This window comes from Chiloscyllium plagiosum, chromosome 23 (assembly GCF_004010195.1).
Source record: "Chiloscyllium plagiosum isolate BGI_BamShark_2017 chromosome 23, ASM401019v2, whole genome shotgun sequence".
Classification (NCBI taxonomy): Eukaryota; Metazoa; Chordata; class Chondrichthyes; order Orectolobiformes; family Hemiscylliidae; genus Chiloscyllium; species Chiloscyllium plagiosum.
In genome coordinates, this window is record NC_057732.1 from 57,131,340 (window position 1) to 57,146,083 (window position 14,744).

At 43.6% G+C, this 14,744-nt stretch overlaps 1 protein-coding gene across 1 annotated transcript in view; it reads left to right on the forward strand.

Annotated features, from left to right (window-relative positions):
- The window catches only part of pcloa (piccolo presynaptic cytomatrix protein a), a 568,528-nt gene extending 554,205 nt beyond the window's left edge, over window positions 1–14,323 (forward strand). Inside the window, exon 25 of the mRNA XM_043713231.1 lies at window positions 14,172–14,323. Coding sequence (XP_043569166.1) covers window positions 14,172–14,323 — 152 coding nt within the window. The remainder of the gene's footprint in view (window positions 1–14,171) is intronic.
- Window positions 14,324–14,744: the final 421 nt, after the last annotated feature.

A 14,744-nucleotide genomic window follows, 5' to 3' on the forward strand; every position in this document is an offset into this window, starting at 1 on the left:
TATAAGATAATACATGGCTTGGAGAGGGTGGACGCTAGGAAATTGTTTCTGTTAGGCGAGGAGACTAGGACCCGTGGACACAGCCTTAGAATTAGAGGGGGTAAATTCGAACAGAAATGCGGGAGACATTTCTTCAGCCAGAGAGTGGTGGGCCTGTGGAATTCATTGCCACAGAGTGCAGTGGAGGCAGGGACGCTAAATGTCTTCAAGGCAGAAATTGATAAATTCTTGATGTCACAAGGAATTAAGGGCTACGGGGAGAATGCGGGTAAGTGGAGTTGAAATGCCCATCAGCCATGATTGAATGGTGGAATGTACTCGATGGGCCGAATGGCCTTTCTTCCGCTCCTATGTCTTATGGTCTTAACTACATCTCCTCCCACCCACAACCTTGTAAAAATGCAATCCCCTATTCCCAATTCCTCCACCTCTACCGCATCTGTTCCCAGGATGAGGGATTGCACTTCAGAAAATCCCAGATATCCTCTGACTTCAAGAACTGTAACTTCCCCTCCCCTGTGATCAACAATGCCCTCAACCACATCTCCTCCATTTCCCACACATCTGCTCTCAAATCCCCCCACCCACCCTAACCATGACAAGGATAGAGTCCCTCGGTCCTCACATTCCACTCCAATAATCTTCAAATCCAACACATCTTCCTCTGCCATTTCTGCCACTTGCAGTCTGACCCCACCACCAAAATGATATTTTCTTCCGCCTCCCTATCCACCTTTCTGCAAGGAACATTCCCTCCACAAGTCCCTCGTTACGTCCCCAGACCCCACCAACCTAAAAATCCTAAGATATTTTATAAATACATTGAAGGGAAGAGGTTAATGAGGGAAAGAGTCAGGACCATTAGAGGCCAAGAGTCAGGACCATTAGAGGCAACCTAAGTGTGAAGCTGCAGCATATTGGAAGGGTGTTGAATGAATTATTTTCTTTGGTCTGCACTCTGGTAAAGAAGAACGTAGGTACAGAATTCGGAAAAAGGGACTGTGAGGAACTTGCACAATTTAACATAGGAAATGGCAAGTATTGGAAACTTTGTCAGGCTGATATCCGGCTGGATAAATTGCTTCCCATGCTGCAATGGGAAGTAGGGCAGTAAATTACAAGAGTTCTGACGTAAACTTTTAATTCCTCTCTGGCTATGGAGGAAATGCCAGAGGACTGGAAGATGCTAATGCGGTATCCTTCCCTAAAGGGCATGAGTGAACCAGGTAGGTTTTTCCTAAGAATCGACGTATGATTCATAGTTGTCATTAGAGTTGTAATTCCAGATTTTCATTGAATTCAAATTTCACCATCTGCCATGATGAGATTTGAATTTAGGTCCCCAGAACATTATCTAGTTCTCTAGATTAACAGTCCAGTGATAATACTGCTCTGTTTCCTTTCTTGAAGACCAAAGCAATGGCAGCTTTCCTGAGATCGGCAGGGATATCTTCTTTATCCAAGATTTGCAGGAATAGTTGATGGAGATGAAGAGTAAGCTCTGCTCTTCCAAGTGTTAAAATCTCTACTGGAATCCTGTATATTCCTATGACTTTTCCATTCTTCACATGACTAATGGAGGCTTCAGTTTCTGTCACACTAGATGCGTGTCCAAGATCATCTTTGATGGGCAGTTGGAGGATTTCCTCAAGCACATCTCATTGCCAGTTATATTGTGGTTTCGGAGTTGTTTTAAGTGTTCCCTTCATCGGAAGCTGATGTTTTCTCTGTTGCTCAGAAGTATCCTTACTCTGCACCTGTTTGATGTCATGGTGTTGGGTTAAATATTGCCTTAGTAGCACAGAAGAAGTCCCAGATGTTGACCTTGTCGGCAAGACGTTTCTGCTGTTTAGTTTTTTCAGTCCACCATGGTTCTTGATTTGCCTTGGTCTTCCTTGTAATTCAATCTTTGCTGTTTAATGAGTTCTCCTCTTTGCCTCACTGTTGATGTTGTTTTGTCTGGCATAGAGAGCTTTCCTCCTTGTTGATGAGGTCTTGGATGATGTAGTCATTCTCATCAAACCAGTCGTGGTGTTTCTTGGTCTTATAGCTGATGGTTTCTTCACAGCATGAGATGATGGCTGTCTTTAGCTCTTTCCAGATTTCTTTCACTCCATTAATATGAACTCTTCGGGGATTTTGGTGAAGATATTGTTGGAAGAATATAAGAACTAGGAGCAGAAGTAGGCCATCTGGCCCTTCGAGCCTGCTCTGCCATTCAATAAGATCATAGCTGATCTTTTCGTGGACTCAGCTTCACTTACCCATGCTCTGACTGTATCCCTTAATTTCTTTATTGTTCAAAAAAAACTATCTTAGCTTTAAAAACATTTACTGAAGTAGCATCAGCTACTTCACTGGGCAAGGAATTCCATAGGTGAAAGTGAGGAGATCAGAGTCGTAGAGTGTGATGCTGGAAAAACACAACCGGTCAGGCAGCATCTGAGATGCAGGAGAATCAACATTTCAAGCATAAGTCCTTCATCAGTAATGAGGCTTGGAGAGGTGGAGAACTTCTTCAAGGCAGGTATCCTTGGAAGAGGCTTCACAGTAAGGTTATAATCAACCAGTAGAAAGTGAGGACTGCAGATGCTGGAGATCAGAGTGGTAGAGTGTGGTGCTGGAAAAGCATAGCCAGTCAGGAAGCATATGAGGATCAAGAAAATCGACCTTTTGAGCATAAGCCCTTCATCAGGAATGAGGCATAGGGAATTCCACAGATTTACAATCGGCTGGGTGAAGAAGTTCCTTCTCAATTCAGTCCTAAATTTACTCCCCCTAATTTTAAGGCTATGCCTTCTTGTCCGAGTTTCATCCGCCAGTGGAAACATCCTCTCTACTTCTACCTTATCTATTCCCTTCGTAATTCTATATGTTTCTATAAAATTCCCCTCATTCTTCTGAGTTCAAATGAATATAATCCCAGTCTACTCAGTCTCTCCTCATAAACTAACCCCCTCAACTCCGGAATCAACCTAGTGAGCCTCCTCTGCACCCCCTCCAGTGCCTGTACATCATTTCTCAAGTAAGGAGACCAAAACTGCACACAGTACTCCAGGTGTGGCCTCATCAGCACTTTGCACAACTGTAACATAATGTCTCTGCTTTTAAACTCAACCCCTTTAGCAATGAAGGACGAAATTCCATTTGCCTTCCTAATTACTTGTTATACTTTCAGACCAACCCTCTGTGACTCATGCACAAGGGCACCCAGGTCCCTCTGAATAGCAGCATGCTGCAACTTTTTACCTTTCAAGTAATAATCCTTTTTACTGTTAATCCTACCAAAATGGATGACTTCACATTTATTAACATTTTATTCCATCTTCCAGACCTTTGCCTACTCACATAAAGTATCTATATTCCTCTGCAAAGTCATAGAGTCATAGAGATGTACAGCATGGAAACAGACACTTCGGTCCAACTCATCCATGCAGACCAGATATCCCAACCCAATCTAGTCCCACCTGCCAGCACCTGGCCCACATCCCTCCAAACCCTTCCTATTCATATACCCATCCAGATGCCTTTTAAATATTGCAATTGTGCTAGCCTCTACCACTTCATCTGGCATCTCATTCCACTCTGCGCACTTTGCTCTGCCACTCATCTTAGCATCTTCTGCAAACTTTGCCACACTACACGTGGTCCCCAACTCCAAATCATCTATATAAGTTGTGAATAACTGCAGTCCCAACACTGATCCAGCATCTGCAGTCCTCACTTTCTCCTAATCCCTGAGGCACAACACTAGTTACTGATTACCAACCAGAATAGCACTCATTTATCCATGCTGTTTGATGAATTTGCACATTATCCCCATGTCTGCATGGGTTTCCAGTGGGTGCTGTGGTTTTCTCCCATAGTTCAAAGATTTGTAGGTTAGATGGATTGACCATGCTAAATTGCCCATGGGTGTCCAAGAATGTGCAGGCTATATCGATTAGCCACGGGAAATGTTGGATTACAGGGATGAAGTAGGGGGAATAGATCAGGGTGGGATGCTCTTCAGAGGGTCAGTGTGGACTCCATGGGCTGAATAGCCTGCTTCCACACTGTAGGAACTCTATGATCAGCTCTCATTGATTGCCACAGGGCTTGTGTTGTGTGTATAGGGGCGGGGCAAGTAGTTGAATTCTTCAATACCTTGAGCAGAATATCTTTTAAAATAGGAATGCTGTTGCACATCAGTAAATGTATAGTCCCTGATGGAAGGTAGATCCAGTTCCAGTGACAAGGACACCTCAACAACTGGAGATCTACCAACTGCTGCAGGTCTTCATCAGTTGTTGATATTATACAAGCATCCACCATCTGCATCGCCATTGAGAACTTGTTTTGGATTGGGTGTTGCCTGGTTCCTCTCCTCTTCCTCCTGCTCTGCTACGAGTTGAGAACTTATGTCAGTGTCAGAGAAATTATTGGAGGAGATTCACAGGGACAGAATTTACTCACATTTGGAAAGCAAAGTCTTATTTGTGATAGGCAATATGGCGATGTGCGGGTGAGGTCGAATCTCACAAAATTGATTGTTTTTTGAGAAAGTAACAAAAATGATTTTTGAGGTCAGGGCAGTAGATATTATCTATGTGGACTTTAGCAAGCCCTTTGACAAGGTTCCTCATGGTAGGCTGATGCAATAACTGGAGTCATGTAGTATCCGTGGTGAACTTGTAAAATGGATTCAGAACTGGCTTAGAACAAAGAACAATGCAGCACACATGCAGGTCCTTCAGCCCTCCAAGCCTGTGCTGACCCATTTTTTCCTTCCATGCTAAAACTATCTTCACTTACAGGATCCGTATTCTTCTATTCTCTTTCTATTCATGTATTTGTCCAGGTGCTTCCTGAATGCTGCTATTGTGCTTCTTCAACCCCTTACACTGGCAGCAACCTTCCAGGCACTTATTACCCTTTGTGTGAAAAACCCACCTTGCATATCTTCTTTAAACTTCCCCCTAGCTCCTTGAACCTGTGTCCCTTAGTAATTGACCACTCCACCCTGGGAAAAAGACTTATGCTTTCCACTCTATCTATGTCATTCACAATCTTATAAACTTTTATCAGATCGCCCCTCAATTTCCTGCTTTCCAGTGAAAACAAACACAGTCCATCAAATCTTTTTTCATAGCTTAGTCATAGAAGACAGATAGTAGGAGTGGAAGGTTGCTTTTCACACTGGAGATCTGTGACCAGTGGTGTTCCACAGGGATCAGTGCTGGGACTCCAAGAGTTTATAATTTTTTAATATTCATTCATATGATGTGGGCACTGCTGGCTGACCAGCATTTATTGCCCATCTGTTGTTGCCTTTTAGAAGGTGGTGGTGAGCTGTCTTCTCGAACTGCTGCAGTCCACCTGCTGTGGTTTGGCCTACGATGCCATTAGAGAGGGAATTCTAGATTTAGACCCAGTGACAGTGAAGGAACAGTAATATGTTTCCAACTCGGAATGGTGAGTGGCTTGGAGGAAACTTGCAGGTGATGTTGTTCCCATGTATCTATTGCCCTTGTCCTTCTTGATGAAAATAGTCGTGGGTTTGGAAGGTGCTGCCTGAGGATCTTTAGTGAATTTCTGCAGTGCATCTTGTTTTAACACAGACTGCTGCTACTGAGGGTTGGTGGTGCCAATCAATCAGGCTGTTTTGTACTGGATGGTGTTAAACTTCTTGAGTCTCGTTGGAGTGACACCCATTCAAGCAAGTGGACAATATTCCATCACACTCTGATTTTTACCTTGTAGACGATGGATAGGTTTTGAAGAGTCAGGAGGTGTGTTACTCATTACATTATTCCTAGCCTCTAACTTACTCATATAGCTACCATGTTTATGTGGTGAGTCCAGTTGAGGTTTCGATCAATCATAACTCCCAGAATGTTGATAGTGGGGGGATTGAGTAACACCATTGAATGTCAAAGGGTCTTGGTTAGATTGCCTCCTATTGGAGATGGCCATTGTCTGGAATTTGTGTTGTACAAATGTTATTTGCCACTTGACAGCCCAGCCTGGATATTGTCCTGACCTTGTTGCATTTGGACATAGACTGCTTCAGTATCTGAGGAGTTGCAAATAGAGCAGAACATTGAAATGTCCCCACTACTGTACTGGGAAAGTCATTGATGAAGCAGCTGAAGATATTTCGGCTCAGACACAACCCTGAGGAACTCCTGCAGATATGTACTGGAGCTGAGATGACTGACCTCCAAAAACCATGACCATCATCCTGTGTGCCAGCTATGACTCCAAATAGTGGAGAGTTTGCCTCCTGATTTCCATTGATTCCAGTATTGCTAGAGCTCATTGATACCATGCTTGGTCAAATGCAGCCTTGATATCAAGGTCTGTCACTCTCACCTCACCTCTGGAGTTCAGCTCTTTTGTCATGTTTGAACAAAGGCTGTAATGATTGGTCTTGGCAGAACCCAAACTGGGCGTCACTGAGCAGATTATTGCTGAGCAGGTGCTGCTTAAGAGTACTATTGGTGACACTTTCCATCACTTCACTAAAGCTCAAAAGTAGACTGATGGGGCAATGATTGGCCAGGTTGGATTAGTCCTGCTTTTTATGTGCAGGGTATACCTGGGCAATTTTCTACATTTGGAGGTACATGCCAGTCTTGCAACTGTTTTGGAACAGCTTCGCCAGAGGAGCAGCAAATTCTGGGGCACATACCTTCGGTACTATTGTCGGAATGTTGTCAGGGTCTATATCCTTTTCAGTATCAATTGCCTCCAACCATTTCTTGAGAGCACATGGAGTGAATTGAATTGGCTAATGACTGGTATCTGTAATACTGCGGACACTGGAGGACATCGAGATGGATCAGCTACTCGGCACTTCCAGCTGAAGATTGCTGTAAACGCTACAGCCTTATCTTTTGTACTGGCGTCTTCCATCTTGCAGATAGGGATATTTGTGGAGCTTCTTTCTCCAGTGAGTTGTTTAATTGTCCTCCACCATTCACAGCTGCATGTTGTAGGACTGCAGAGCTTAGATCTGATCCGTTGGTTATGGGCTTACTGAGCTCTGTCTATCACTTCCTGCTTATGCTGTTTGTAGCCTCACCAGGTTGACACCTCCTTTTTAGGTATGCCTGGTGCTGCACCTGACATGCCCTCCTGCACTCTCCATTGATCCCATGGCTTGATGGTAATGTTTGAATGGGGGATATGCTGGGCCATCAGGTTGCAGATTGTGATGGAGAGCAATTCTGCTGTTGTTGATGGCCCACAGTGCCTCATGGATGCCCAGTCTTGAGTTAAAAATCCCACACAACACAAGTTCATAGTCCAATAGGTTTATTTGGAAGTATTAGCTTTCGGAGCACTGCTCCTTCATCAAGTAGCTGTGGGGCAGGATCATAAAACACAAAATTCATAGCAAAAGATCACAGTGTCATGCATGCAACTGATACAATATATTGAACAAACCTAGATTGCTGTTAAGTCTTTCATCTTTCAGAATGGGTTGCAGGTTTTGGTTTATAATATATAAATCCCAGAACGTCTTTCAAATCACATTCTCGAGATAACTTAAAGTTTTATTTAAAAAAAAAGGTGACATCTCAGCTCAGAAATGCATTAAAGGTGTGAGGTTAGAGTCTGTCTGTATCCCAATCTTGAGTCAGACTGGTTCTACTTCCAAAGTGGGAATTTATAAAATGCTACATGGATTGACTGCCTGCATTGACTGCCTACAGTTTGTGTCCTTTTTGAACAAAATAGAATGTACCTGCCTTCCGAAGATACACAAAGGCAACACACCTGATCAACCCATAGTGTGAGATAATGGAACCCTGTGTGAGAACCTCTCTGACTATGTTGAGGGCATCTTGAAACCCATTGTACAGGGGACACCCAGCTTCAGTCGCGAGACTACAGGTTTCTTGCAGAAACTCAGCATCCATGGACTAGCCAAACCAGGAACATTCCTCATCACAATTGACGTTTCAGCACACTACACTAGCATACCCTATGATGACGGCATTGCTACAACATCCTCAGTACTCAATACCAACAACTGCCGATCTCTGAGCACCATCCTACAACTCATTTGCTTCATCCTCGACCACAACGTTTTCACCTTTGACAGTCAGTTCTTCATCCAGACACTCAGAACAGCCATCGGGTCCCAATATACCAGCATTTTCATGTACAAATTTGAACAAGACTTCTTTGCCGCACAGGACGTCCAGCCAGCACTATACACCAGATATATTGATGATATTTTCTTCCTTTGGACCCATGGCGAGGAGTCACTGAAACAACTACACAGTGATATGAATGCATTTCATCCAACCATCAGACTTACCAAGGATGACTGTTTAGTATCTGTCTCATTCTTAGACACACGTATCTCCATCCAAGTTGGACACCTCAGCACCTCACTCTACTGCAAGCCCATGGATAACCTCACAATGCTACACTTCTCTAGCTTCCACCCTGAACATATTAAAACAACAATCCCCTATGGACAAGCTCTACACCTACAGAGGATTTGTTCAGATGACAAGGAACACAACGGACACCTGAAGATGCTGAAGGACACCCTCGTAAGAACAAGATATGATGCTCAAATCATTGATTGCCAGTTCCAACGTGCCACAGCTAGAAACCGTAATGACCTCCTCAAGGAGACAGTGGTGCTGGAAGAGCACAGCAATTCAGGCAGCATCCGAGGACAGGCAAAATCGACGTTTCGGGCAAAAGCCCTCATTCCTGATGAAGGGCTTTTGCCCGAAAGGTCGATTTTGCCTGTCCTCGGATGCTGCCTGAATTGCTGTGCTCTTCCAGCACCACTGATCCAGAATCTGGTTTCCAGCATCTGCAGTCATTGTTTTTACCTCCTCAAGGAGACAGACAAGGGCTGTGACCAATAGGGTATTTTTCTTGTTCACTAATTCCCAGGATTGGAGAAACTACACCATCTTCTTCGCAGCCTGCAACACATTATCAATAAAGATGAACACCTCACCAAGAACTTCCCAACTCCTCCACTTCTCTCCTTTAAACAACCGTCAAACCTTAAATGGACTATATTTTGCAGCAAACTGCCCAGCCTTCAGGACAACTGCAAGACGTGTAAGAGTGTCAACATGGATACTAACATTATCAGTGGGGACACCACCCACTATGTACATAGCAGGTACTCATGACTTGGCCAACATTGCCTATCTCATACGCTGCAGACAAGGATGCTCCAACGCATGGTACATTGGTGAGACCAAGCAGATGCTACGACAATGGATGAATGGACACCATGCAACAATCGCCAGACAGGAATGTTCCCTCGCAGTCGGGGAACACTTCAGCGGTCAAGGGCATTCGACCTCAGATCTTCAGGTGACCATCCTCCAAGGCAGACTTCAGGAAATGCAACAGCACAGAATGGCTGAGCAGGGGCTGATAGCCAAATTCGGTACCCATGAGGATGGCCTCAACCAGGACCTTGGGTTCATGTCACACTACAGGTGACCCTACTACACATGTTCACACACACACACACACACACTCACACACGTACACATGCACACACCCTCTGACATACACTCACACTCACACAGACCCTTTCTCAAACACACGCTGTCTCTCAGACGCACAAACATATCCATCCCGAGAGGCACACACATGCAAACACACACTCTCACATGTCCTCACACTTATACACCACTCTCACATGTACGCACACACTCACTCACTCACTCACTCACTCTCTCTCTCTCTCTCTCTCTCTCTCTCTCTCTCTCTCTCTTCCCCCCGCCTCTCTCTCTCTCTCTCCGCCAGATGTTGCAGGAATGAGTGTCGGGTTAGGGAAATGGTGTCCGCTGTGGACCTGTTATGTTAGTAGGCAAATTGCAGGGAACCAAGGCCGGTTGGAAGGTTAGAGTTGATGTGAGCCATGATCAGACTCTCGAAGCACTTCTTGATTATGGAGGTGCGAGCCACCGGGTGGTAGTCATTAAGATATGTTGCAAGGGAAGGGGGTAAATGGAGGACAGTTCAAAGTTTGTGCGAAGATTTGTAGCTCGGGTGCTCGTTGTTGTGGTTCTGTTTGCCGAGCTGGAAGTTTTTGTTGCAAACGTTTCGTCCCCTGGCTAGGCGACATCATCAGTGCTTGGGAGCCTCCTGCGAAGCGCTTCTTTGATGTTTCCTCCGGTGTTTATAGTGGTCTGTCCCTGCCGCTTCCGGTTGTCAGTTTCAGCTGTCCGCTGTAGTGGTTAGTATATTGGGTCCAGGTCGATGTGTTTGTTGATGGAGTTTGTGGATGAATGCCATGCCTCTAGGAATTCCCTGGCTGTTCTCTGTCTGGCTTGCCCCATGATAGTAGTGTTGTCCCAGTCGAATTCATGTTGCTTGTTGTCTGCGTGTGTGGATACTAAGGATAGCTGGTCGTGTCATTTCGTGGCTAGTTGATGTTCATGTATGCGGATTGCTAGCTGTCTTCCTGTTTGTCCTATATAGTGTTTAGTGCAGTCCTTGCATGGTATTTTGTACACTACATTCGTCTTGCTCATGTTGGGTATCGGGTCCTTCGTTCTGGTGAGTTGTTGTCTGAGCATGGCTGTTGGTTTATGTGCCGTTATGAGTCCTCGGGGTCTCAGTAGTCTGGCAGTCAGTTCTGAGATGCTCCTGATGTATGGTAGTGTGGCTAGTCCTTTTGGTTGTGGTATGTCCTCGTTCCATGGTCTTTCTCTTAGGCATCTGCTGATGAAGTTGCGCAGGTAGCCGTTTTTGGCGAATACCTTGTATAGGTGTTCCTCTTCTTCTTTTTGCAGTCCTGGTGTACTGCAGTGTGTTGTGGCCCTTTTGAATAGTGTCCTGATGCAGCTTCGTTTGTGTGTGTTGGGGTGGTTACTTTCGTAATTTAGGACTTGGTCTGTGTGTGTGGCTTTCCTGTATACTCTTGTAGTGAATTTTTGTAGTGGAGGACAGTGTTCATGGAATACAAAGTCTACTGTATTCACTGATCACAAAACAGTTGCTCTTTGTAGGTGAGACCAAACACAGAATGGATGTGTCATTTCAATTGACCATCTGGCTGTCATGTTAACATTTTGTCTAACATCTGCTGCAGTGTTCAAGCAATGCCCAATATCATCTCCAGGAACATGCTCTGCCCACACATTTTGCAGCCTTCAGAACTCATCACTGACTTCAACAACTTCATAGCACAAATACCTCCTATGTTAATACATGTTTTGATTACACCTCATTCTCCCTGATTAATCCAAGTGTGTGGTTTGCATATGTTTGCTCTCAGCACAGCTTACCCATTTTCTGCTATTAATACCAATTCTTCATCTATATCACTTCTCTACTACAATAGACTCCCTCTTTGCCATTAGCTCTCACCATCAGTTCCATTTGATAATTGCAACCAATTAAAACGTCTTCATTATTTTGTCTGTTTTTCTAATAATTAAGTGCCCGTAATTGAAATTTCATTAACTATTCAGAACATTTTATTTTGATACTCAGATGGAGTTATCATCATCCATAAGTATCACTGCTCATTTCTTCTTGGCTGGTGTTTGAGGTGGACAACAAGGACACCTACATCAGACACCTACTCATCGACTACAGCTCCACCTTCAATACCATGATTCTTCCCAGACTAATTCCAAAAATTCAAGACCTAGGTCTCAGCTCTGCTCTCTGCAACTGGATCCTTAGCTTTCTAACCCACAGACTGCAATCAGTGAAGATAGACATTTCTTTCAAGATAAACCTCAACAATGGAACCCACCAAGGATGTGTTCTCAGCCAGCTATTATACTACCTGTACACCCACGACTGTGTAGCCCAATTCTGACTGAAGACTATCTGCAAGTTTGCTGACAACACCACTGTGGTAGGATGGCTATCAAACAATGATGAGTCAGAATATAGAAAAGAAATAGAGGGCTTGGTGTCATGATGCAATGATAACAATCTCTGCCTGTATGTCAGCAAAACAAAAGAACCAATCATTGACTTCAGGAAGAAAGGAGGAGGACATGCCCCTGTCTACATCAATGGAGCTGAGTTGGAGAGCATCAAGTTCCTAGGAATGACACTAACAACCTATCCTGGACTTCCCACATAGATGCGACAGTTAAGAAGGCGTAACAATGCCTCTTCTTCCTCAGGTGGCTTAAGAAATTCAGCATGTCCACAAGGACTCTCACACACCTTTACAGATGTACCACAGAAAATATACTGTCTGGGTGCATAACAGCCTGGTATAGCATCTACACTGCCCAGGAGCATAAGAACTTACAGAAGGTTGTGTGCACACCTCAGACTGACACAGAAGGCAACCTTCCATTCATGGGCTCCATTTACACCTCTGATTGCTGTGGAAAGGCTGCCAACATCATCAAAGACCCCTCCCATCCCAGTAATATTTTGCTACAACCTCTTCCATCAGGCAGGAGATACGGAAGCCTGAATGCATGCACCAACAGCTTCATGAACAGCTTTTTTCCTGCAGTTATTAGATTGATGAATGGACTGTCTAACTTCAAATAATGTTGATCTTGCTAATGTTGATCTTGCTTTAAGCACCTCCTGTTCAGTGTAACCTATATGCCTCCCTGTCTAAACACTACGATCTGTATATCCTTGCTTGCTTTGATCTGCTTGCACTCCTTACAAAGCAGAGCTTTTCACTATACTTCAGTACATGTGACTACAATAAATAAAATCAAAATCCCCCTCCCGATTTGTCGTGTTAGCACGGGTTAGTCTTTTACTCAGGGCATCAGTGTTCCCATTTATTCTTCTGTGCAGGCTTTTGAAGTTTGTGCATGGCATGAATTTCTGTAACCTTTGAGGCAGTACAAAGAAAAAGAACAAAGAAAATTTACAGCAAAGGAACAGGCCCTTTGGCCCTCCAATCCTGAGTTGATCTAAATCCTCTGTCTAAACCTATCGCCAATTCCTAAGGATCTGTATCCCTCTGCTCTTCACTTACTCATGCATCTGTCTAGATGCACCTTAAACGAATCTACCATGCCTGTCTTTACTACCTCTGCTGGCAATGCGTTCCAGGCACCAACCACCCTCTGTGTAAAGTAAGAGTAAGTGATAGCCTTATGGTATTATCGCTAGATTATTAATCCAGGGACTCTAGTAACATTCTGGGAACCTGGGTTCAAATCCTGCCACATCCGATAATGGAATATGAATTCAATATTGATCTGGAATCTTATGATGACTGTGAAATCATTATCAATTGTCGGGAAAAACCCACCTGATTCACTTATGTCCTTTAAGGAAGGAAATCTGATATCCTTACCTGGTCTGTCCTACATGTGACTTTAGACCTACAGCAATGTGGTTGACTCTAATCTATCCTCAGGGCAATTAGGCAATAAACATTGGCCTGACCAGTGACATCCACATCTTGTGAATGAATGAAAAAACCTGAAGTAAATGTTGTAGGTGGTGTAGGGACATCGTTCACTGTTCACAGAACAATGTGGTGCACAGCCATGCAGCTTTGAGGGAACATTGTTGGGCATCCTCACCAGCTGTCACACTTAGTTCTCTTCTGTTTGTCGACAGTATGGAAAACATTACTTTTCGAGTCAATGTTCCAACAATGATACTGCAGACTTAGACCACCTCTTATCTACAGTTTCTTTTGTTCTTGCACATAACGTGAGTGTTGCTGGCTCAGAATGTTGTAAACTCAAATCTGAGAGAATACTGCTTGGCTGAAGCTGAGCACACTTTGAGTAGAAGGACAGCCTCTGATAAAGGTTCAGGGACCATGCTCTGACAGCTTCTCAACAACGCAGTTCTTGAGAACAAGCGTAAAAGGAAAACCATCGTGATTTCAGCCTCAGTTTTCTTTCCTTTTAGTAATTGTAATTGTTTTTAACTTTCTCCTTATTCCTCTCTTCATCCTCTACTCAATGATTTAGACTGATAAGAACCAAGGATAAAACGGCAAACATTGATCTTTTATGATCTTAACTCATTTAACTAATAATCGTGCTGAAATCATTCTGTGCGCTATTATTCATGAGCATTTTTACTGATACAAACAAATCAACACATTTGTTTTTCATAATGGCAAATGATTTGTTGGATTGAAGTTTCTGTTCATCCAATGGTGAATTCTCTCAGCTGATGGGTGATTTGTGAATGTCTGCACCAATATTTTCTTGTTATTACGTTCATAGGTAAAACTCAAGTGATGGGAGAAATTAAGATAGCACTGAAGAAGGAAATGAAGACAGATGGAGAGCAGCTAATCGTGGAGATTCTTCAATGCAGAAACATCACGTACAAATTTAAATCTCCTGATCATTTACCAGGTATCACTATTGGCTAACATCAGACGGAACAATGAAGCACTTTTATGCTATTTAACACATGTATGCAGTAATATGTTAAAAAGAAGTAACTCATCAAAGCGAATGGCAAATGCTGCATGAGCATGACTCACTGCTTTATCAATATTGGCTTGTTCCAGAAATGCAGCTATAGGTTGATTGGGGAGGGGAAGATTGAATATGCTCATTTTAGTCAGTTTTGATCTGTGCTGTGAATGTGTATCAGGACACATGGCGATATCAGTATGCAGCAAAATCATCAACAACATTTACATATGAGTTTGTAATATTGTTACATTGAGTACACAAAGCAATCACATCACCCATTGGGTCAGTCAGCATGATGGTGCAAACATTATGCTTTTCATTTATTGCATGTGGGTGTCATGGGCTAGGCCAGCATTTATTCCCAGTTCCTGA